The 25,574-nt window shown below is 39.9% G+C and overlaps 1 protein-coding gene and 1 long non-coding RNA gene across 3 annotated transcripts in view; one reads left to right on the top strand and one right to left on the bottom strand.

Moving 5' to 3' along the window:
• The window catches only part of LOC307225314, a 79,748-nt gene that overhangs the window by 33,274 nt on the left and 20,900 nt on the right, over positions 1 to 25,574 (top strand). The window lies entirely within an intron of this gene.
• TRIM24 (tripartite motif containing 24) overlaps positions 1 to 25,574 on the bottom strand; it is a 42,070-nt gene that overhangs the window by 993 nt on the left and 15,503 nt on the right. Inside the window, exons 4-18 of one of the 2 annotated variants that reach the window (XM_079992296.1) lie at positions 24,552 to 24,684; positions 23,173 to 23,289; positions 20,853 to 20,967; positions 17,886 to 18,032; positions 16,111 to 16,228; positions 13,353 to 13,624; positions 12,720 to 12,884; positions 10,052 to 10,231; positions 8,590 to 8,725; positions 7,793 to 7,853; positions 6,327 to 6,495; positions 5,660 to 5,952; positions 3,866 to 4,001; positions 2,255 to 2,329; positions 421 to 570 (exon numbers count right to left, since the gene is read on the bottom strand). In XM_079992296.1, coding sequence (XP_079848422.1) covers positions 421 to 570; positions 2,255 to 2,329; positions 3,866 to 4,001; positions 5,660 to 5,952; positions 6,327 to 6,495; positions 7,793 to 7,853; positions 8,590 to 8,725; positions 10,052 to 10,231; positions 12,720 to 12,884; positions 13,353 to 13,624; positions 16,111 to 16,228; positions 17,886 to 18,032; positions 20,853 to 20,967; positions 23,173 to 23,289; positions 24,552 to 24,684 — 2,267 coding nt within the window. Of the gene's footprint in view, positions 1 to 420; positions 571 to 2,254; positions 2,330 to 3,865; positions 4,002 to 5,659; positions 5,953 to 6,326; positions 6,496 to 7,792; positions 7,854 to 8,589; positions 8,726 to 10,051; positions 10,232 to 12,719; positions 12,888 to 13,352; positions 13,625 to 16,110; positions 16,229 to 17,885; positions 18,033 to 20,852; positions 20,968 to 23,172; positions 23,290 to 24,551; positions 24,685 to 25,574 lie in introns of both variants that reach the window. The other variant, XM_079992295.1, reaches the window with a different exon arrangement.

Genomic DNA, 25,574 nt, shown 5'->3' with positions numbered 1-25,574 from the left:
CACCTTAGTTAGCGCTTTGGTACTTTCTATCACTTCTTGGCTAAGAGAGAGTTTGTTCACACACAGTGACTTACAGCAGTAGAAGAGAGATCTAACAACCTTATCTCAGAGTACAATATTACTTCTGCTGAGTATTCCTCATTTCTCTCCCCCATGCAAATATTCTGTACTGTTCAATGTGTAAGGAAATTTATATGATTCAACTGTCACCTAATATCATATCTCAACTCCAATGCAGGCCAGACACTGCTAAAGAAAGGGACCTATAATTATATTCTGCATATAAATTACCAGCTATGTGACTCTGCAAACTATTATAGAATCCACAGTTAGACTCTGGTAACAATGGTACCTTCCTAGAAACACACACACACACACACACACACACACACACACACACACACTACAGTCTTTTCTGACCTCATTAAATTCAGCACAGTTTTGAAAGATCAGTCTGAAATCAGCTACAACATCTTCTGGTTTTGTGTACAATGGATGATGCAGTTGCAATCTATTTTTGATGGTTGACAAGTCCATTGGCTTCTTAATTATTTTGTAGTAGTCAGGCACCTAGAAAGAAATAGATGAATCTTCTCAGTAATACATTAGCATACTTCTTGTGGCATTATCTGGGAAAGCGAACATCTACTGTGCAGATCTTAAGCAAATGACTCCTGCTATGAATGGAGAGAGCAATCTTTCTATCTTATTGAAAATAATTGGAAGGAATATATATACTGTAAACAGCAGTTATTGCAATGTCTCTAAAAGGCAAATTATTCATCTAACATACACAAATTCTTAGATTCAATTTGCTATTTAAGATAGTGTCATAATGAAAATCTAGATAAGCTAACTGGAAATAAGTTTCCACAGAAACTGCATTTAGCAGCACATTGCAGGCTACAGTGGTGCCTCGCAAGACGAAAAGAATCCGTTCCGCGAGTCTCTTCGTCTAGCGGTTTTTTCGTCTTGCGAAGCATCCCTATTAGCGGCTTAGCGCTATTAGCGGCTTAGCGGCTATTAGCGGGTTAGAAAAAGGGGGGGAAGGGAAAAAACTCGCAAGACGTTTTCATCTTGCGAAGCAAGCCCATAGGGAAATTCGTCTTGTGAAGCGCCTCGAAAAACGGAAAACCCTTTCGTCTAGCAGGTTTTTCGTCTTGCGGGGCATTCGTCTTGCGGGGCACCACTGTATCTCTGTAAAATCACAGCAAAGCACAAACACATCCCCTATACCAGGAGAAATGTCAGAGAGCTGGGTCTCAATCTTTTATTATCTCTATTTTGGGCCCAGCACAGGATGTACAATGCTATGTATTGCTCTAGCACACTCCTAATATCTGCCTCAGAACAAGGTGGTTTATCTTTTGATCAATTTGCTGTTGCAACTGAGCCAATGACAGCATACGGATAATGGCTCCTATTTACACAGGACATCCTGCTCTAGTTCAGTTGCATAGGAACTTCAAAGTAAGTGGAAGGTGTCTATGGAGTGTTTCGTTTTTATTGTGTAAACTAACCTAAACATTTTGAAACTGCCAAGCCCGCCTATTACTGGGCTGTTACAAATGCTGGAGCTCCACACACACATCTGTGCATGCAACAGAAATTTGTCTCCCTCTCCTATTCCCCTCAAGCTCCTGGCATGCCCTCAAAATCAGATGCGGAGGATTGGGAGACCTGGAGAATAGTTTTGGGAAACTTTTTTCGGGAGGATGGTGAAAGTTATGATGTGTAAATGCAATTACGCTCATGATTAGCATTAGATACAACCCACAGTATTTAGATGGCATTCATTCATTGTTACTAATTAACTTTGGAAATTGAATTTTTTCTGCAGAAAAATAAAGTCTAGAAAAGGTTCCACCCTACATTTTTGGAAAGGGGTGCTCTCTTTTCCCTTTTATTACACTGCTTATGCATAGTTATGTATCTCTAAACACCCTGCATAGTAAAACACATAATGGATGGCTCTTGGTAGCATTTACTTCAATGACATGCAGTAACTAATAAAAAACTGCAAGAAGATCAGACACTGAACTACTGCATTAATAAATGTACTTCAATAAAAATTGCCAGTTAACAACTGTACTCAAATATGAGACTCAAATGGCATGCTGCTTTTACATCAGCATTTCGTCTCTCTCTGTTGAAATTATATACTGCATTGAAGCATGAATATAATATCTGACCAGTAATGAATGCCAACACAATCCTCACAGAATGTTAGTGGCAAATAAAATGACCATCATACCGTGGGAGGAACTGGATCTTGAAAAGCAAGGCTCATTTCGTGGCAGTAAAGGTACAGTAGTAATCTTTCACACTTCTGCATAATAGAAAAGATAAATGATTTCAGTTACACAGAGTACCACCTTGAAGAGCTAGAACAGCCACACAGTAGAAACTGCATTTTTTCTGAGGCTACAGAAGACAGTGCTGAAATTCAGACATTGTGAGATCCACTCCTACCCTCATAGTCAACTTTTCCTTCACTGAAGGAAAGTTTTATTTCTGCACATCACCCTAGAATGTTCAGTTCACCATGAGTTCATGAAAATATTGCATTCTGACTTGTTCTTAGTCTGACCTGTTCTTAGTGCTTGGTTGACCACATCTATGGATGAATGCCATATATTAATCACTGAGTAATTGTTTAAGTCTTGCTATATCAATCATAAGGAGGCTTTCACACCTGTCCAATTCTGTGTTCCCTTTCCCACCCTTTAATCTATTGATGATTAATGTCTATATGTAACCTTTACTTTGTACTTGTGTTAACCAATCAGCAACAAGCACATATGTGGCAATGCTGTAATCCTTTGCCTTGTACTTGTGTTATCCAATCAGCAACAAGCACATATGTGGCAATGCTGTAATATTCAATAAAAGAGACTCCCCGAGACGTGCTCGGGAGATGCCTCCCATATGACACCCACCACTCGTCTGTCGTTTATTTCAACCCAACACTTCACTGGCCTTTTTTGCCACCAGTACATAATTTTCAAGGTGTACTGACAAAATGGACTGCAGACACAGTTTGCAGGAACTCAAGAGGAAAAATTGTGGTGGCTTCACTTTTCCCCTGGTCCTGTTGCTGCTGTGTTATCCAGAGTGAATCCATGGTTTGACTTAGCATTATGTCTGAAAAACAGAATCATGGTTTGTCTTCCACAGAGAAACCACAAGTGGAAAGCCAAGAACAAACTTGGCTACAGCTCATGATTTGTCCCTAGGGGAGGTAAGATATGAGCTTCGGGTTGGTACATTAAGTCAAACCATATCTTAGCACTACATAGTATAGCAGGAACAGGACAGGAGGGCTGTGATTTTTCCTCTGAATACATGCAGGCTCATCTGTTCATGCTTAGTGAGGCTATTTGTTCATGCTACTACATATACCTCAAAGAATAGTTCTGCTAATTAATTAGCGTGCTTCCTAAAATTACAAAGAAAATGTGGGCATGACAACTCAAATACTCCACACCTGACACACATTTATTTGATCTTCAAACCACTTTCGAAGTAAAGGAAACTCAGGAGTAAAAACCTGCCTGAGGATCAAACTGCTCTGATTTCAAGTGAGGTTTAAACTCAAGAAGCAGCATCATGGGTCTCATTTGTCCACACCTTCCTGTTTGCAAGAGTGAAGTGTTAATATGTGTTCAGTGAGATACTACAAACTTCTGGTATCGAAAAGGCCATGACCAGAGCAGAATCCAGGTGTAAGATGTATTTAGGACATATTCTCAAGTTCTCACTACTTACTAAGAAATTACAGGGGTATAATAATTTTATTACTACCATGGCATTTTTTCAAGGTGTATTCACAATGCACAATGCAGTTCAATGACTATACTCTCACCCTCTGATCCATAGGTGGCAATCCCATATTGCCTTCCAGTTTTCTTTTTTCTTCAGTCACATGACTTGGGCCATCACAATCATATTCCATTTCTGGCTTGAACAAATCGCGGCAGAATGTACAAATCCATTCTCCGCTAAAAAAGAGAAGACAAACATGCATCAATCCATGTTCTGAATGTTTCTAAGCAAACTCTTATCTGTTATCTATAATGAGTTTTAGAAAATACTGAGGCTGAGATGAAGTCAACTGATAAAAGATAGGCCTTGCCTTCTGCAATTTTTGAATTTCTTCACCCAAGCACCATTTGTCATCTCATTATCAGAAAGAAAATCTAAGGGTACATATGAACACTTAAGGGACTTAGAAGGATGTGTGAGGCTTGCTCGCTATTAAAATTATTGTCTTCCCGGTGCCTCCTATTTCTCTCCTCTCAGTTAGACTTGCTTCCTTCTTCTCAGAATTATAAGCATGTAGGCCACGGCTATGCAACATTCTCTTGAATCTATTGTTCTCCCTTCTCACCAAAAGCAAAGTGCTACATTGGTGGGAGGAACTTGCTGGGAGGCTTCTCTGAAGATCGAAGGAATGTGGCTTGCCATTTCCCACTGGCTTCAACAAAGTGGCCCTTGCTAAAACTGTCTTCTCATCAGTACCTTAGAAAAAGCGTGGATGAAATGTTAGCTGCCAGTAAGTACCAAAACTGCTGCCATTGTCAAAGGAAGCAATAGAAAGTCTATTATGCATTACAAATCACAGGCATATTGTGGTTTAAAAACAGGGAAGTAAATGGGGAAGGTTAAGCATTGCCCTTAATATTGTGCTGTTCTTGATTAACAGCAAAACGGAAGAGACCCCTATAATTAGAAGCATTGGACAGATCACAACCACTGGAGAAAACAGAAATTTCTCTCCAAAAGCATTTTCTTAGTGCGCAAAATGTCTCCCTCAGCCTTTCTTATTTGGATACATTATACTCTGTAACTGGGTGACTAACTTACTTTGATCTGAGTTAGCATGCCACAGGTGGTAACACATATATGTATGCACAGAGAAGCAGACACACGTACATGCATATATTCAGAGAACTTTTCTCCTACAACAGCACTCCTGAAAAACATAATTTTGCCTCTATTTACCATAGAAAAACACATCTTCCTCCTTTGAAGGATCTTAATAGCTTAAAAAACAGGAAGGAGTGCTCCTTCCTGCTTCTTAACTAGGTAAAATCATCTTGCAATGGTACTATATCAGAAGAAGATGTGCATTTCATTGCAACTGCAAATTCTGTGTGTTTGCATATGCAATTGTAAGAGAGGCTATTTGAGCCCAGAAGTGGCTCTGAGATCTTCGGATGAAGGGTGGTATACAAATTTGATAGATAGATAAGATAGATAGATAGATAGATAGATAGATAGATAGATAGATAGATAGATAGATCTCATGTTTACATTTTCAAAATAATGTTTCTGTTAAAATAGCTGAAGTTGTATAACATACCACAAAAAATATTTCAAACATGACAAACAATAACACAGAACAAATGCAGTACTAGATCAATAGCACTCCTCAGACTAAATAAATACGAACAAGAATGGAGAATGGAACAATGGAGCACTTTTTTAGGAATCACAATGCAAAACTGTGGCACCACAACTGTAAAGGGTATGTCGTTTCACACATCCACAGTCTGAACTACTGATGGCTCCTGATTAGCTTTAAAATTAGAAAATGACTGTATATATAAAAAGAATGAAGGTCTGAGCTAATGTTTTATAGTCTAGTTGATTTTACCTTGGAAAATTCCTGAGTGTGGGAACATGACAAGTAAGGTGGAACACTTTAGGACATTTATCACAACACAAAAGCTCTCCTCCGTTCTGACACACTGCACACCAGTCTTCATTGGGGTCATCATCTTTCCTGCTTTCTCCAACATGAGGTGTTCCTATCCATGCTGCCTTGCCATTGGATGGTTGGTCACCTGTACTGTCTGGTGCTTCTGTTCTCAAGACGGTTGCTTCAGATGAGCGATTGTGATTGTTATTCAACAACATTGAGGTAAGTAAATTTCCTGGAAACCTAGTCTGTAGGGAAAAAGAAAAAAGTATGCAGCCTGAAAAGAATGTAAAATTGTTATATACATGTGTGTATAAAAATGCACACAGTCATGCCTCTTCTGCAGTAAGGGTCTAGCTAATTGCATCAACTACTATAACTGGATAAATTTATGGCTTTAGAAAGAGCTTCCAGTATTTTATAAAACCCCTGAACATTTAGTTCTTGAGTGCGAAAGAGTAGACAGCATGAGTGCTCTATGATTTCCCAGATCAGCATGAAGAACGTAGAAGTTTTCCTTTGTATTCTAGCATAATATAAATCCTGAGTAGAACAGTAACAACTCAGCCAACTTAATAATTACCCTCCCAAATTTAGAGACTATTTTTATAACTTTGATTACATTTTGCTTCCGGGATTCTTCATCTGTTTCTTGCTTCACTATTACAACAGGGAAATCATAGTGTTCACTTGGCACACCAGACTCTTGTTTTATTCTGATAGGCTCCAACATGACCACAGGGACTCGCTGGGTTGAATCTGCACCTGATGGTCTGCTAGAAGAGCTAGAGCTGTAAAAGGAAGAAGTAGTGGGGAAGAGGATAAAAGATCAAGCAAGACTAAAACAAGACTATTGTGATTTTTTTCTAGATAATTTGAAGCGGGTACATCATCATTGTATGAACCAGTCTGTGGTATTTTTTCCACATTTGATCATTCAAAGTTTGTGTTTCAGCCATGACGACACAAAAAATCAAGTGCTTTAAGTGGATAGTTACATTAAAAAAAAACAAAAATATTCTTCTCCATCAAGTTCAACTACAAAAAAGGGATGGAACTAACATTTATCTGCAAGATGCAAGAAACAAATGATAACCAGCACCCATCTTCAGTTTCTTAGATTTCTGTACTGCCAGATAAATAATAATAAATAATAATAATAATAATAATAATAATAATAATAATAATAATAATAATTATTATTATTATTATTATTATTATTATTATTATTATTATTATTTATACCCCGCCCATCTGGCTGGGTTTCCCCAGCCACCCTGGGCGGCTTCCAAAAGAATATTAAAATACTGTGATAAACATTAAAAGCTTCCCTAAACAGGGCTGCCTTCAGATGTCTTCTAAAAGTCTGGTTGTTGTTGTTCTCTTTGACATTTGGTGGGAGGGCGGTCCACAGGGAGGGCGCCACTACCGAGAAGGCCCTCTGCCTGGTTCCCTGTAACTTGGCTTCTCGCAGTGAGGGAACCGCCAGAAGGCCCTCGGTGCTGGACCTCAGTGTCCGGGTAGAACGATGGGGGTGGAGACGCTCCTTCAGGTATACTGGACCGAGGCCGTTTAGGGCTTTAAAGGTCAGCACCAACACTTTGAATTGTGCTCGGAAACGTACTGGGAGCCAATGTAGGTTTTTCAAGACCGGTGTTATATGGTCTTGGCGGCTGCTCCCAGTCACCAGTCTGGCTGCTGCGTTCTGGATTAGTTGTAGTTTCTGGGTCACCTTCAAAGGTAGCCCCACGTAGAGAGCATTGCAGTAGTCCAAGCGGGAGATAACCAGAGCATGCACCACTCTGGCGAGACAGTCAGCAGGCAGATAGGGTCTCAGCCTGCGTACCAGATGGAGCTGGTACACAGCTGCCCTGGACACGGATTTAACCTGTGCCTCCATGGACAGTTGTGAGTCCAAAATGACTCCCAGGCTGCGCATCTGGTCCTTCAGGGGCACAGTTACCCCATTCAGGACCAGGGAATCCTCCACACCTGCCCGCCTCCTGTCCCCCAGAAACAGTACTTAAAAACATCTTAATTGGATAATTCACACTGACAGTTTTTTCAGAACCTATTATTTTTGCTTACCTCCCTCGACTTCCAACACTAGAGGCACTGGGTGAACGAATTGGAGGATGGACAACCGCACCTGAATTTTTAAAAAATCTTGTCAAAAAACTTATTTTATATAGAATTAAAAACTTCCGTTAAGTTGATCACATGATCTTAAGATGTAGTTAAGCATTATTTTGATTTCCACTCCACTACCCCAATACTGCAGAAGAAATCAAGGGAAATAAATTATGAACAGCAAAAGTAAGTGCCCAGATAAGAAGATGCACGGGGACATCCCTGAATAGGGATGAGAAATATTTTATCTCAAGGCCACATTCATGGCTTGTGGGATGAAAGAGCAAGCGTGATTCATTGCATCTCCACCTTAGTTAATTAGAACTAGGATCTTTGCTATCAAGCATGTACTTCTTGCAAGAAATGTAGCTTTCATATTTTCCTCAATTCAAGGAGTCAGTGTGATTACATCCAGGCTGAAATGTGCTCTTTCAACAGGGATCCAGTGTTCTGCTCAGCTTCTAAGAGTGCTAACTTTGAACACCAATAGTTATCAGAGTGTGAATGACTCTTGTCAGGCTCTCTTAATCTAGGAAAGACTAACTGGTGAGCCAGCCATAGCGACTGAAGCTACCTGGGCCTTCAGTGATAGCACTGGATCAAGGGCACTGCCAGCCTACATACCTGCTCCTTTAGGGGAAATACAAATCTATCCAGAGCCGGTGATTAATCTATTTTGGGACAAGAGAATAACCCACCAACAGTAATCCATTTTATCAGAATATTAGGAGTTTATTAATAAATAATAGCCATACCTGAAAGGCCTGGAGATGGCACTGATGAATTTGGGGACTGGACAGTTTTGCGTGAAGGAGGTTTGGGTTGGCTCTGCTCAACAATTCCCTCTCTCCTCCCAATGCTTTCCAGTGAAATGCTTCCTGCACAGTCAATCTTAAAACAATTAAGAGATAGTTAGGCCAGAGATGCTAAATGCCACCACTTTTCATTACTCACTCATTTCAAGACTGCAACAGGTAAAACAAACAAATGCAGCATACATATAATCCAACTAAAATTCCCTCCAAGAGTAAAGGGGGTGGCCCTCTGGTGACCAGGAAGGCTGTTTGCATACCTGGGGAAAACTAGGAATGCAGAAAAGTATTGGTTTAATTTTTTTAAGGGAAAAAAATCTTCAAAATACGAGAAGACACAAAGGGCTTTGTAGGTGCAAATCCTGCCTCTGTTGGATGGCCATTGGGAGCAGTGGGTTGGGGGGGAATTAGGCTCAAAGGATGCTTGCCCCCACCCTTTGCTTTAAGCTGGGGAAAGAAATCCTATTTTGCTGTTGAGAGATGCATTCCCTGGAAATCTGCTACAAGAAATTTGACCAGGGACCACAAGTTCCCCACCAATACTTTAACCTGTTAAGAGCTCTGTCCTCTTTGCATCTCAAAATGTCTTTTCTGGTTAGTTCATTAGGATTGGAGGAAAGACACATCCTTCAGTACTAATTAATTCCTCCTCCAAGTGTTTTTTAACTGCTAAAAAAAGAGCTTCATGGCCTGTTTCCTCTCATATTTCTCCCACACACATGGGACAGAAGGTTTAAATTTTAATTTACAGATTTAATCCAAAATCCATCTCCATCAGGACCTGAATATGTATATTATAAATAGGCTTAACTAGGCTACATACAGTGCTCAACACTGAATATAGCTGTTTGATTTCACAACAACTGCCAGACCTTTACAAGTGCTCAGCCTACAAATCATCCAGGCAAGCTGGCTAGCCCCATAGCTCTATAGGGAGAGAACGTGTATGGACAGCCCACGGATAACTTGGCAGAGGGGTCATGTTCTGCTAAGGGAATAACTCTAGGCAAGAACCAATTTTATGGAGTTAGGAAACTCCGGGCTTTTCTTTAATATATCTATCAGATGAAGAAGTAACTACAAAGTGGCTTAATGTCAGAATTTCCCACAGAATTCTTTTTTGAGTGTTTGTACATATGAAAAGGTCTAGACTATAACCACATAAAACATAGGCTCTTAGCTTGCTCTTAGCACCAAAAGAAAATAAGGGCAAACAGGCAAAATCATACTAACATAAGCCCCAGTTACTTCTATATAAACTGGTGGAATATGACATACTATTGATTTGTGGACTAGACTGTTTTCTGTGTAAGCTGTCACATTCCCCATCTGCCAATTCAACACATGAAAGTAATAAAGCTTTCAAGAAGTCAAGATACAAAACATAGTGCAATATCCATCTTACATCAGGAAGAGAAGGCAGTGTATAGGAGCCACCCATTGTTGAGGACAGATCAATCATAGGTGGAACAGGTGTTTTCCCATCATATCCAGCAGCACTATTAATGGTAGGACTGGAGGGAGTGGATGTTGTACTGCTGGCATTTGAGGGAGTAGCAGAAGCATGTCCACTGTTGATTTGCCACTACAAAGAACAACAACTGTATTAAGAAAATAATAGTTTATCATATACACCAATAATAAAACTGCAGTGCACTGGGTTAATCTGCCTTTATATCACTTTGCTGTACTATTTGTGGTACCTTGGTGGTGTGAGGTGATTTTGCAAAATTAGGTGTTGTCAGAGCTGCCTCTAGGTCCCAGCTCACAGAGGACCAACGCTAGGCTGTCGTGATGTACAAAAGTCTTTACTGAAGTTCAATTTCCATTTCAAAGCCGCAGCGCGCAGCCCTACATCTTAAACCCTAGATCGGCGAAGTCCCGTCTGAGTCTCCTCCCCTCTGACACCAGTTTAAGATCCTAGCCCTGCTCCACCTTTTCCGCTGCTCTCTCCTCTTCTGGGTCCTCCTGCCCGCTGGGGCATTGCCCTTTCTGGACTCTTCCGACGCTGAGTCGCTTAGCTCCTCCCCCTGCCTCCTGCGGGCTTTAGGACCCGGTTCCCAATCCTCATTCTCTGCTGTCCCGCGCTCCTGTACATTTGAACTTGCCTCTCACGCCAACCCAGTGACCTTTCTCCTAACCGTTACACTACTTCGGTCACTGCTTCCCTCTTCCGGGATACTGGCCGGATCTGACCTCCCCTCCGTTGTCCGACTTTCTGATGGAGGCGTGGTCAGCCCTGCCTCATCTTCTCTCCCTGGTGGGGAATGCACTGGCCCCGATCCTTGGGACTCTTCCCCCCCACTCTGCTCTGGTGGGGAAGCTGGTCCTGATTTCCAACTACTGCTCTGGGAGTCCCTGCTGCCCCTTTGCTCCTGGGACGTTCCCCTTGGGAACCCCCTACCCCTGGCCACTGGCGCCCCCTTCTGTGAATCTTCCGATTCGCTGGAGAGGCTCATGGAATCCCTCGGTCCACTGTCCTCTTCTCCTACGCTCCCCTCGGATTCTTCCCCTTCGCTCTCCATCTCCTCTCTTCCCTGTGCCTCTGCTCCTGAGCCCCTGACAGGTGTTAATAGAAAAAAATGTTCCAAGCTGCTTTCAGTTGAATGAAATTGTTGGTTGCCAAGTTACAGTGAACACTCAGGTTTTAGTTAACTGTGGTTTATACTCAGGCACCAACTTCTCCCCAGCTATGTTAACCTTTGAAAAGGAGAACAAATGCATATATCTTGTTGACAGACTAAAGCTGTAGAACTGTGCTTAGCACAGAGTTACAGTAGTGGTCAATAGTCCCATGACAGTGGGTGCTGCCATTCAATCGCAAGTTGGGAGACAACATGTCATTGCAATGTGTATTCTCTACAGTTTTTACTTTTACATGAAAAGTTAAATAGCATTATTAAAGGTGTGTCTCCTTTCCAATAACAACTCTTTTTTTTGAGGAGCCCTAATCTCTCCCTGCTCTGCTCTGTAGTTAAAACAGATACATTAGACACAGCTGGAAGTATTTTTCACTCAGAGAGATTGTTATGGACAGCAAAGTAGCTCTTATTTACTTACTTCTAAAACCTGCATGTTGCACAGATCAGCCATGGCTTCAAGAGGAGTGCCAGTCATATCAATAGCAAAATCTCCCAGTCTTTTGGAAGCCAATTGGTTCCACCGGCCTCCAAAGGCAAGCCATTCTAATAGGTCCCCCATCTTTGTGGAGGGGAGAAGCTGCTAAAAGTCTAAATCTCAGCAGGAAATGATTTGACCATTACAAGGAACTGGCATTAATATTATCCATCTTAAGATCACTCTCTTCCTGCCCAGTTGAGAAGACCAGATTCAGATTGTGGTCAACCACAAGTGTTGGTCTGCTGACATGTTGGGACAGCCCCACAGTTGTCATGGAGGCCACAAAGTTCCAAGCCACCTCAGAATGAGTGGTCTCAGTTTGTCCCCCAACACCAACAACCTAGGGTGTGTTTCTTCAACTTCCTAGCTCAAGCAGAGAGACTGTGGAGCAGGGAGTGAGGCAGACAGTAAACCAGCAGTATCCCAAATAAGTCCTGATTGCCCAAAGCAAGACACATACACGCTCTAGATCGCAATACGGGGTTTCTTAAAGCGGTCACAACATTGTCTCCTGCTCGAAGGCAGTTCACATAATTCCCTCTTCCAAAGATGCATTTATCACCTTCTGGACTGATCTTGTCAATACCCTTTGGGCTAAACATAATTACCCAAGAAGGGCAAGGGTCAAAAACTTTGTCTACACCATGGTCCCTTCAAACTCTACAATTCTATGATTTTATGAGGCTGCAACAACTGAAAATCATTCCAAGTAACTAGACTAAAAGGTGCTTCAGATGCCTTCATAGGAACTTCTTCAACAGTGGTGTCAAGATTAGAGTGGATATGAACAATTTTGTCTGCAAAATACTTAGAAAACTTGTTACAGCAGGACTCCATGTGGTCAATATATCCTTTCTAGGGTTCTGTCATAACCTCTTCATTGCTCCTTTTAAGTTATTGTGCTCCAGTGAAGTCTTTTGGAGGCAGGGTGTTCAACAATAAAAACACTTTACCTGTTTAATAGCTTGCTGTGCCAAAAATGCCATCTGCAGTGGATTGGGCCTTACAGCTGACTGTGGTATATTCTGATTTTGAGGAAACCTCATTGGCTGAGCTGGAGGAACAGAGCCATTGGGTTTGAGGCTGTGATTCTGAAAGTTAACCAAACGTGGAGGTGGCTGCTGGAAAGATAAAACAATGTTCTTAGTTGTCTAAGTTGGCTGCTGGGAAGATAAAACAATGTTCTTAGTTTTCTGTAAGTTAAGAGAAATCCATTCTCAGATTTTCACAAAAAATGAGCAGTAATAGTTTAGAATACTGTGGGATTCACCCTCAACATAAAGTTATGTAGCCTGATAACTAACAGTTTCACAATCTGCTTGAACAACAGGGAAAGCTACACAGCAATATGACAAGAGATCTCCTTAAGATGTCTGTAAGCATCTAGGAAATCTACAGAGGGGACTGAACTCTTGGACAGATAAAACATACACTGGTGGTCATACAATATGGTGTTACTATAATTCTGTGAAATGCATAAAGTTCATATTAACTGTCTTTAGAGGTTGCCCTGCTGACTTCAGTTTTCCTTTTGAACAAAATACAAATGGCTAAGGGTCTTCTACTCTGGACTTGCCCTAATTTACCTGAGGAGGTGGTGGTGGTGGAGTCTGGTACATGGGCCCTGCAATTCTAGGATTTGGGAGCCCCACAGGACCTGCCCTCCGTTGAGCCTGCTGCCTCTGAGCGAGGACCTGCTGCTGCATGTGCTGAAGTCGCAGTTGAGCTAAACTGATCTGTGTTGGGAACTTGGATAGTTGATTTGAAGGTAAGCCACTTTGTGGCTGTATGTTTGGTTCCATCACAGGGCTTTTAGGCATGTGTGGTGGGGTCTCATTATCTTCAATTACCAGAGAACCTGGATAAAAATAATTATATTTACAAGTTAAGGATTTACTGTCTACCATTAGGCAATGCCCTCTGCCACATTAACCTTTCTGGCATGTGTCATTGCCAAATATCTAAACTAAAAACCCTTCTGTTAACTCTGGAGCCAAGTTGTTCACATACACTTTTATTCAGCTGCCTAGACCAACACAAATGTAGTCAGATAATGGTCAGATATTTATGAGCTGCTATGTACTTATCAGTTATCCTCTTAACCTAGCAATGCAGGGGGTTGGACTACATAACCCTCAGGGTACCTTCCAACTCAACAATTCTATAACTCATTCCAAGACACTGATGGCCACTTCATCATGGCAAATTTCCTAAAGGATGTCACTTCCATGTAGGGATTAATGGATAAGCCTAAATTCAGTCTGTGTCCTTTTCTTATTGGATCACAACAAAGTCTGCTCCTTCCCACTTTAGCATTTAATGTGTAGATCTTTTTCTTTCAAAAAATCGGAATGAATTACATTTAAAAAGACATTAAAAATATTTACAAGGTTACCACAGGGCCAACTTTAAACATTTTCTCTCTTTTTACACGTAATAGTTGCCTGGAAGTGCTAGAAACATGCTGTGCAAGTTGAAAAAGTTGGCATTAATGCCCCTGAAAGTGGCAGGACATGATGATTTGCTGTCCATCCTAGGGACTTTGTATAGAAAAAAGATAATTAGCCTACTGATCTGTGGCAAGTAATTCCACTTCTGCACATCCTGCCTTGGATGACATTGCTCAATGGATTGGACCTCATAGCTGATACTCAAGGTAAGTAATGTCCTTCAACCTAATGAAGTACAATTCAGCTTGTTACACTGGGAATGAAGGCATTCTTTGTATCTTTGTGATGTCTTGAACATTTTACAGAGCATCATAACTGGTGAGACAAGCTGTGCTCACATATCAATCCTATGCTTTCCTTTTCCTTATCTTAAAACGATGTAACTTTTGCCCTGCCATAAAATAATGAAACTTTAAGCAGTTCCCTACTGTAAATCCATAAAACCTTGAACTGACAAACCTCTATTGCATGTGTCGCAAAACAACAAATTACTAATTGAACCCAATTAGCCAGGAATATTGTTTTCACAGATATAGCAAGTTGCAGTAGAATCTCTAATTGATAACTTTTAGTGTACTGAGATGCACACCACATATTTTTCCATGTCTAAAAGAATCTTGTTTGAGATAAAGATATGGAATTTGAATCTGGAATTTATCCTATTCCTTTCACATATATAGCCTAAATACCTTATGGAATGGAAATTTTGATATCACTTAGAATAGTTCCCCCACCCCAAACTGTGTCAGTTTTACAAAAGTATCAAATTTTTGTTCTTCATGGAGGAATTTAATATAAACATTCCCTCCTTTGAGATTCTCTTCAGTCCTCTCTTTCTCAGACTCACAGCTTGCACCCAGGTAATGAAGAAAGGTATCTCAACTATTTGATTGGTCTGATTTCTGTAATGCTTTGTTTCTGAGTTACCTCATTATACTATGTTTTTACATGTTATTGACTAATCTCATTTTATTTTCTGTAATGCTGAACTGGATCCTATATTTTTGTATACTGATGCAGACAGATTAACCCTGCTCCACCTTAACGTGACATCTGTAAAAGGAGGAACTAGTGTGCTGCTTAACCAACAAACTGAAGTCTTGTCTAGGACTTCCACCCTGAACAGAGCAAAAATTGCTTTAGATCCATGCAAGCACATTCTTTATCTGTACAAAGTCCTTGGGTGGGACAGAACATAATGCCCCCGTTGTTCTTAAGAGCATTTGTGCCCCAATTTTCAATGTGCACAACAGGAAACATACTTTCTAGCCACTTCGGGCAGCTACTACCTATTAAAAACAAACACCGAGAGTTTGCCCTTGGATTATGCCATAGAATCTTTTGTGTGTGTGGATTCTAAAAAGAACCATATTCCAATCGGGGATATGCAGATCAGGCGAGTTTGCTTTGGAAATACACACCCCATCTGATTCCTTGAGCATCCCTAACCCCATCTTTGAAATGTAATGTACTTGATACATACATGTGTCGTGTGACAGCACATTTTTTCAATGTGCTTATGCATGCAGTACAAACCTAATTGGGGATTCCTACCGCCTGCACAGGCAACAAGACAGATGTGTGTATTCAGAGCATACACAAAGAACACAAAATGTCCTGTCAATAAATGATATCTCTATGTAGAAATTCATCATGAGTGGAGGCTTTCTTGTTCATAATCCCGAAGTGGAGGGAAGAAGAATAAAATAACAGAAAAAGATATATTCTAAGAAGGGTATCAAGTTTGGAGGGGGAATGCGTTCTCTAACCATTCCTAAGACACCGCTTAAAAGAAATCAATGCCAACAGTTATTTCAGAGAGTAAACATGTTTAGTAACATCAACAGTTTCAAACAAAGAGACTAACAAAGATGTACATGGAAATGTACCATACCTAAATTGAAGATATTTTGGGCCCAGAAGCTAGGATCACAGTGAAACACGGTGGTGGTGTTAGACACTGGTAAGGCATCACACCTTGCTCTAAGGAGGTATCTTAATCGATATGTAATCTAGAATAAATCAGGAATAATGTATGAAAAAGTTCAACTTTTTCTGCTATTATCTGGGGAAAGTGTTCTACATAAAGGCTGTTTTTCCCCGTGATACCCCCCTAAAATTGATAAAAAATATATAGCATGTTTCTCACATTCTCCTAGCAAAGTTTTATTAACAATAATAATATATTTCATGAATTCCCATGACACAAAAAGTATTGGTTTAAAAAAAATACTATTATTTAAATTAGAATACACAGCATCACTCCTGGCAATGCAACAGGAACTCTTTCAAAACTGTGCACTAGCATGACAGATAAGATACAACTTACACTAGCTAATAATAAACAGAAATAAATACATAATATAGTATTGTAATAATAAACAGCTAATAATAAAAATGAAAGACAAAAATGTCTAATACAGGAAGCTTTGGCTATAAGTCAATGTAAGAACTGAGAGAGGAGATACTTTGACTGAATTTATTTAACTTAGATTCAGCAGTGGTGCATGATGGAGGTGAAGTGGCAGCTGTGCCCTCCCAGGGATAATGGTGCTACGTTTTTTAAAAAACCTGGTTATTGTGGTTTTTTAAAAAATAATATAATAATCAGTTTCTTGTTTCTTTCTGGACTGAACAACTGCCCTTTATGTGGCTTTGCTGGAACAAAGCAACTTCAAAGGGGGACTTCAAAGGGGCAATGTGAAACTGCTGACCTGCATCAAAGGTTCAATGCTCTCACTTGTGGATTTAATTGAAACAAAAGGGTTTTTCTCATGTAAAGGTGCTACACTTGCCAAGACAAGGGCAAGAAGGCAGCAAGATCAAGGGAGCTTTGGGTTGCAGGCAGCTACACAGGTGTACACACAGCTTTAGCACTGCCACCACAAAGATGCTGCTGTGACTCCCCCTCTCCTCACACTGCTGCTGAATGGACTGCTTCATCCCTCGCAGTGGTAAACCCATCTTAGCCACCAGGTGCATGCTCACCTGGTCAATCCAGCTCATTAATACATGTATTTAAGAAGATGACTATTAAACTGATGCATTACATTTTTAATCCCTGCTTGCCCAGTTTATTTTTAAGCACTCTTTCTAGTTTTTAGCATGCTTTCATAGTAGAACTAGGAACAACAGTAGCACATTTATAGATAACTGTTCAGCAGACTCTGTTCTTATGTTCCTTGCTTTCCCATATCCTGCTAAGAGGACATTGTCTTTGTAATCAATTTGCCATGAGTATGGCTTTCCTAGACAAAAGTCCAGTAGCTCTCTATTCTTACTCTTGAAATTTATGCACAGAGTGTGGGGTCTAGCTTGTGAATCTGGTTAGATACCAAGTTTGCCTGCTGCAATCACACAAGTGGAGACACTTGTTGAGGAAAAATAACAAATCATTTATTATAAGAAATACATAACATGGATAGGATAGATTTTCTAATTCTAAATTAAACTAAGTTGGTGAAAACAAAGGTGGCCATGCTTGCACCTTTGTGTCTTGGTAAATTGGAGAGAAGGCAACCTTAAAATATCAGACAAGATCAAAGGATAGGTCAGCATTGAGATCAAAGGGACAGAGACAGTGAAGGAAACTGAAGCTCTCTTACTCTATTTTAGTCCCATGCAAACTCTTCTCTGCAAGCAAGTTGCACCCCAACTTCCAACACTTACTAGGCGTTTGCTGTACAGTAATGCGGTGCTGCTACCACTGGCGACAGCCCATTTAGAAAAGTCCATGACATGTTCCAGTTGCTTAGAAAGACCTGCCACTTCCTGTTGTTGCTGTACAAGCTTCATTCGGTGTTCTTTAGCTAGACACTGCAAGGGACAAACCCAGACACTCATCAGTTCTTTTGCCAATTCAAACAGTTGAATTTTTCAGAGAAGATACAGGAACAGCTGTGTTCATAAAAAGTGTTAACTGCCACTAACACATTACTCTAGTTGTGTGTGTTTATTATCTCCATCTCTTCAAGTGATCAAACACAAGTAAGCCTTGTCTTTTACATCTTATTACTATTCAAACCCTTTGATTTCTACCCTTTGACTCAAAGTGGTATGCTAGAAGAGTGATGTGCTAGAAGTGATCATTTGAATGATGAGTGCACTCTGAAAGAGAAGTTGTAAGTGCTAAGAAGGTTGTGAAAAATCCAGGAGCTGAGAGAGGCACAGACCCCAAGTTCCTAGCTATCTGTCCCAATATGTAGGCTCCCGGAATCTAGGCAATACTAGATCACACTTGATTAACACACAGGCAGATAATGCCCAACAGAGTGCTTTTATTTAACAGCAGAAAATAGACAAGTAAACAATCACATCCTTCCACTGCAAAAATGTAAAACTCACGAACTTAGAAACAAAGCAGAAAAGCAAAGTTCTTTATCGATGAAAGACCACACCTGCCCAGATCTGCCCAAACAGTGTCTACCTTGATTGTCCAAGAAATGGTGGTAAACAAAGACCAAGTTCTGCTTTTTATACCCTTACTGTATGACTATAAATTTATATGAGAAGCCTATTTAAGTTAAATAACATTTCCATCCTTAAAATGACAATAAAGTGTGTTTTTTCTAAATAGTGCTCAAGATTCTAAATGCTGTATCCTGTTTTCAGTGACTACTTGAACACAAGCTCATGGAAACGGATACCGTTTTAACCACACTGTTCTCTCAATCATTCTTTGCACCTGTTTTTAACCACAGAACGTACCATACTTTTCCAGGTATAAGACTAGGTTGTTTTACTTTAAAATACAGTGGTACCTCGGGTTACAGACGCTTCAGGTTACAGACTCCACTAACCCAGAAATAGTACCTCGCGTTAAGAACTTTGCTTCAGGATGAGAACAGAAATCACACGGCAGCGGCACAGCAGCAGCAGGAGGCCCCATTAGCTAAAGGGGTACCTCAGGTTAAGAACAGTTTCAGGTTTAGAACGGACCTCCAGAACGAATTAAGTTCTTAACCCGAGGTACCACTGTATGGTTATAAAATTAAGGGGCATCTTATATAGAGATAGTGCATATGCCCATTTTCTAAATTTGGGGTCCCAAAAATAGGGGTGTCTTATACATTGGGGCATCTTATGCACGGAAAAATACGGTACTTTCATTTGGTATCTTTGTACCTCTGTTTCAGTAACCAGTCATTTACCTGCCTTACTTATGTCAGGCTTCCTGAACTAGAGTGTATAATTTGTTGTTGTTGTTTAGTCGTGTCTGACTCTTCTTGAACCCATGGACCAGAGCACACCAGGCAATCCCATCTCCCACTGCAGTTTGGTCAAACTCATGTTAGTAGCTTCGAGTGTATAATACAGAGGTCTAATACTGAAAACAGCCCTAAAGAAGCTCTTATGGCCATTTTATACATGTTTCTTTATGCTTGCATAAGCCTATTGCTAATACATGTATATAAATTGAAGCATGTTGCTGCAAAATAGATAAATCTAAAGCCTAACACAGCTCAAGATAATCTCTGCTGATAATGGAATACAATGAGCCTCTTCAAATGCTGTTTTGATCATTTGATTTATACCTGGGAAATGATCAGTAGTGGGCCTTGAAAATGAGTATCCCTCCATGGGGAATGAAAGTAGTTATGCATTTTGTTTGGTATTACATCTTGTTCAAACACAAGAGAAGATATCAAAGTTACAATGCCCCAGCATTTCAATGCCAAACATCAAATATACAAACAGCAAATACGTTATTTGAACCTCATGCAGTCAAAATGAACCCACACTTACACAAAGGACACAAGGGGAGAAAATCCCTAAACAGTCAGAAGCATCTAACATGCTCAATGGCCACAGAATGCAGGTGACAGGGGGGCAGAGATGGAAATGGAGTAACTAGGTAAAGATCATGACCAACCTTACTCACATGACATGCTGTATGTACATAAAGAGTACTTCAGAGGCCCTGCTAACAGGCTCGTTGCTAAGGTCAATTAGGTTGGTAAGAATGAGAGGGCTTTTTGGTGGTGACCACTCTGCCCAAAGCTTTATGCATTTCTCTCCATAATTGTGTATGGATTTTTCTGTACAAGTCTTTAAAACTGGATTCATTTGTTCTGTTTTAACTGCTGTTAGTTTTGAAATTGCTGAGCTATTGAAGATGTGTTATGCTAACTTACTGAAATGTCTCTGTTATGCTTTAAAGTTGCCGTTTTTCCTACTTTTTATAAATATTTGTTTGGTGATTTCTGATGTATTTTATAATGTGGGAAGGCTAAAGGCTTAAACACACTCTAAACATATTTTTGTAAAAAACAAATAAGCAGGAGTACTCCACACTGCAACAATTTGTTTTCAATGTAAATATAAATTATCCAAAGTAATCACATCCCTAGTGTGATTGTGTTTGCATGGGTAGTATTCAAATACAATAGAGTTTTAAAAAATTACAGAATTGTCTATCAATATGGAATCCCTCCTATGCAGAAGAAGAAAATTTTGAAATCTTTCAAATTGTTCTTCTGAAAAGAATTTAATAAAGTATAACAAATGCATTTAATAAAGCATGATAAATACATTCAGATCTATTTAGCAGTACATATTACTGCAAAGTGATTAAAAAAATGTGCAGTAATGTCAGAGTGGGGTCTTAATGTTGCCCCTCAGTAAAGAATAATTTACCTCAAGCTGATGGAGTAGAGCTTTCCCCTTTTTGTTTATTTCTACCATCAATGTGAAAATAGCAACTTTAATGTCCTGTTCCACCAGCTTTTGATTCCGATTCACTTCATGAATCCTAAAAAGGTGGAAAACAGAAATGCTCTTTAATATGTTCAACATGGGAAATGTGCAAAATAACTTATTCTGAAATCTTTGGATACTAGTAAACTTGGTCCTAACTAAGCCCTAGGAAATAAAAGGAATGAAACAGCCACGAACTCAAGATCCACTTATTTCAACTGGATTTTTGTTGCAACTAGCATTTGCTGGATTATGCCCAATCAATTTCATGAGCCTTTGGGAAAACCTTTGAATTGTCCCTTCTTACTATAACAATTCTATGATTCTATGAATCTTGAATGTTTGAACTTTAATGGTAAATTGGAAGAAAAGTGAACATTAAGACCCTCAGCCTTATGGATAAAAGAGAAATACCAAAAAAATGCTTCTTTCACATATTGTGCTACCAGCAGTGATGTGTGGTGGACAATTTTCAATGAATTTTTCCAGTGCTTTATTTTTCTGCAGAAAATGTTCTGTTTCATATTTTTATTAGTAGAAATGAACAGCTGTGAACTGCAAGTGCAATGTTAGGCAAGCTTGATAGTTTCAAAGTTTTTAGCCTTGTTTACTAAAAACAAGTAAACGAAGTCCTCTTTAGGCGATCAGAAAATGTTCTTATTTAAATTACGCTAATTTGCAAGGGAACATTTTCTGCAGTTTTTCCATTCAAAATTTTCTGGATAACCCACATCACTAGCTACCAGAAAGGTAAAGAATATAAAGGCACTGTTCTTTTCCCTGTCCTTTTTATTCTTCTCTGTCAGGGATTTTCTCTCAAAACATACATGCCACTATTCCTCTATGTAAGTGAACACCTCAAAATCAATCTCCTTCCCTTCCCACATAATTTAATTTTTTGAATGACTGTTTGTTTTATAATGATTAATTATAAGCAATATAATATTGTAATGTGTGTTTTTATCAATATAATTTTGACTACACCATTATTTGCATTTCCTGTTCCATCTCCCACTCTGTCACACTCCCATTTTTTGACAGCTTGCCTTAGGGCAGAGAGTTCTCATTTGTATCCTTTATAAGTGCCTTGGATGAAGGTACTGAGGCAATGCTCATCAAATTTGCAGATGACACCAAACTGGGAAGGGTAGCCAATATCGCTGAAGACAGAAAAGGGATTTCAAGGTGACCTTAACAGATTGGAGATCTGGGCCCAAACTAACAAAATGATTTTCAATAGGGACAGATGTTAAGTTCTACACTTAGGCAGCAATACCAGCTGCACAAATATAAGATGGAGGACTCCTGGATTGCCAGTAGTACATGTGAAAAGGATATAGGGGTCTTAGCAGATGACAAGCTTAACATGAGTCAGCAGTGATGTGGCAGCACAAAAAGCAATGTTATATTCTAGGCTGCATCAACAGAAGTTTAATGTCCTGCCTTGGTTGGACAACACCTGGAGTACTATGTCCAGTTCTGGGCACCACAATATATGAAGGATGCTGACAAGTTGGAATGTGTGCAGAGAGGGCAACCAAGATGATAAAGAGTCTGGAAACCAAGATTTATGAGGAATGGTTGAGGGAACTGGGTATGTTTAGCTGGATAAAGAGGAGATTGAGAGGAGATATGACAGCCATCTTCAAATACCTAAAGGGCTGTCCATCAAATAGAGGGTAGCGCAAGCTAGTTTTCCCCTGCTCTGGAGGGTAGGACCCAAACCAATGAATTAAAGTTATAATAAAAGAGATTCCAACTGAATATCAGGAAGAACCTTCTGACAGTAAAACCTGTTTGACAGTGGGAAAGACTCCCATGAGAAGTGGTGGACTCTCCTTCTTTGGAAGTTTTTAAGAAGAGAGTAGTAATGTATGACTTAGTTGAGATTCCTGCATTGCTGGGGGTTAGACTAGATGACCCTTGTGGTCCCTTCCAACTCTAGAATTCTATTCTTTTGTAAAGCAGTATATTTTAGGAACAAAACAACAACAATAATCCATAGTAATAGTAATGCAAATGCAGTCACATTAGATATAGTTCATCAAACCTCTTTACAGTGATTCTGATAAATGTTTTGTGCACGTTAAAGTGTTATATTGTATAGTACAATTCCAATGGTCATGGAAACCAATTACAGAAATACTTCTCAAGGGAAAATATCACCTGAAACCCACAACATGAGAAATAGATATAGATTAAATTTAGCCTAGAATATATGTCAAATAAACATAATATTTTATTATTATAAAACAAGTACCTATTTTGAATCTGCTCCCCTGTATATTTTATATATTTGCTTTTCTCCATCAGCTTCGTGACTAATGTGTCAATTATAACCTTTTGATTCTGAAAGGCTTCTTCTATAAACTGGTACCTGCAGTAAAAGAAAAATAACAAACCATGCACATAGCAAAATATTCCCCATCTTGCCTTACTAAAAAAGTTGCTAAAAGGTAAGACAAATTATGTGACAACAATTTTTCATATGAAATCATTTTATTTTCATAGGTCATGGGAGGCCAATAAAATAATGATCAATAAAGCATTTGATTGCCAAAATTGTATGGCCTATGGCCATAAACATTGTCCAAGATTATATTGTAAAACCTCTAAATACTTTTGACATTTAGACTAGTCATGCCAAAATTTACCGCCCCTTTTTCTGCAAAAGAGGAAAACCAAAATTGTACTGATATAACTACAAGGTAGTGTGCCCCTTAAAAATTCAACAGATGGATGTGTTTTAGCCATTTTGTATTGGGCTTTTGGTTGTAAAACCTAGGTTGTTGAATGGTTGAGTTTTGGTGTAAAGGCTCTTATGCATAGGAAGGTCAAAAGTTTACAGGAAGGTTAAAAGAGCAAGACCATATTTTGCTCAGGTTGTTCATCCGAGAGTCAAGATGATATTTTGCATGGGAAGGTCAAAGCTTCATGCTAGGAATCTGGCAATTAAGGGGAAATAGAAACTGAACTAATACATTCTTCTCCTGATTAGCTAAAAGGTTGGAAGTGGGGATGAAATATTGTATATTAGTCAAGCTAGAAAATAGCTAGTTATGGAGTCAGAAACTCGAAGGACTGAGAGTTGAAGAGCTGCAAGAAAGAAAAGGACCTAGACTGCTTTAAGAGAACAGGAACACTGGAATGTGTTAGAGAGCACAATGAAAGAAGCCAGAAAGCTGAACCAATTCGGGAAACAGTCCAGAACAGGTATAGCTGGGTGCATTTAATTTAAACTGCTCTTATGTGTAGCTACCCAAACTGAAAAATTAGGTGTGCCCCCACCTGCTTGGGGAAAAATTGGTGCAAGGTCTTCTTATTCATTCCATGCCCAAGGGCCACACTACTCTACCCAGTATAGAAAGAAAGTTGGGCCACTTAAAGTCCAGAAGGTTAATGGCCTGTTTAGTGGAGGTGGTCAGAGAAAAATAAAGTTACCACCTTGGCAGCAATGGTTAAGTTAACAAGGAGGAGTGGTAGGTTTGGCTGGTTTGCTTGCCTCTCTTCTCTCTCACGGTTCAGGCTACAACCTGAATCACCACAGAGGTTATAGGATATTTATATTTTTGGAATAAATTGAAATCTGCCTCTAACTTCCAGTTTTACCTTCAATTTGGTTACATGCAATTATAATACCTGTGCTCTTTGTGTTCCAGCAACTGGCAATCCCGACATGTCAGCTTGTCACAAGTTTCACAATAAAGCTTTAGCTGCTCCTTCTTGTGATAAGGACAGAACACGGGTCGCTGACTAGTTACACCAACAGCTTCTGCAAAATTAAATGGGGGAATCAATATTGTTGTTACTGCTAGGATTAGAAGGGGCAATTTATTACTACAATTAACCCCACATATATTACTGGAAGGGACGCGGGTGGTGCTGTGGGTTAAACTACAGAGCCTCAGAAGATCGGCAGTTCGAATCCCCGCGACGGGATGAGCTCCTGTTGCTCGGTCCCTGCTCCTGCCAACCTAGCAGTTTGAAAGCACATCAAAGTGCAAGTAGATAAATAGGTACTGTTCTGGCGGGAAGGTAAACGGCGTTCTGGTTTGCCAGAAGCAGCTTAGTCATGCTGGCCACGACCCGGAAGCTGTCTGCAGACAAACGCTGGCTCCCTCGGCCAATAAAGTGAGATGAGCTCTGCAACCCCAGAGTTGGTCACGACTGGACCTAATGGTCAGGGGTCCCTTTACTTTACCTTATATATACAAGTATCTACAGGCTATAATACACAAGCAGTTCATATAGTCAAACAGAGTACCTGGCTGCACCTTAAGGCAAATAGGAAGACTTCTATCTTTCTCTCTCTGACAACACTCTTTTACACCAGCACTTACTGCTAGACAGGTTTCCCTTTTAAACCGATGGCCTCTAATCAAGTGACAGCACATTACTGCTGAGTCTTTCTGACCCAGCACTTCCGTAGAAAGTATTGCAGGCTGGTTGCATCAACTAGCAAACTCAAGCCTCCAGACTTACTATCTCACACAGTATTCTATGAATCCTGACACTGAATAGCCTCATTCACACGTCACATTAAATTGTAGTTTAAAACAATGGATATCCCTGGCCCCCCAAATAGTCTTGATCAGGAGATATTTCCCTGAAAACATTTGTGTAGAATATCTGAAGACTGGTACGCATGTTAACCCTGAAGTA

This window comes from Podarcis cretensis (genome assembly GCF_951804945.1).
Source record: "Podarcis cretensis genome assembly, chromosome: 10".
Lineage (NCBI taxonomy): Eukaryota > Metazoa > Chordata > Lepidosauria > Squamata > Lacertidae > Podarcis > Podarcis cretensis.
This window is presented reverse-complemented; position numbering and strand designations above follow the sequence as displayed.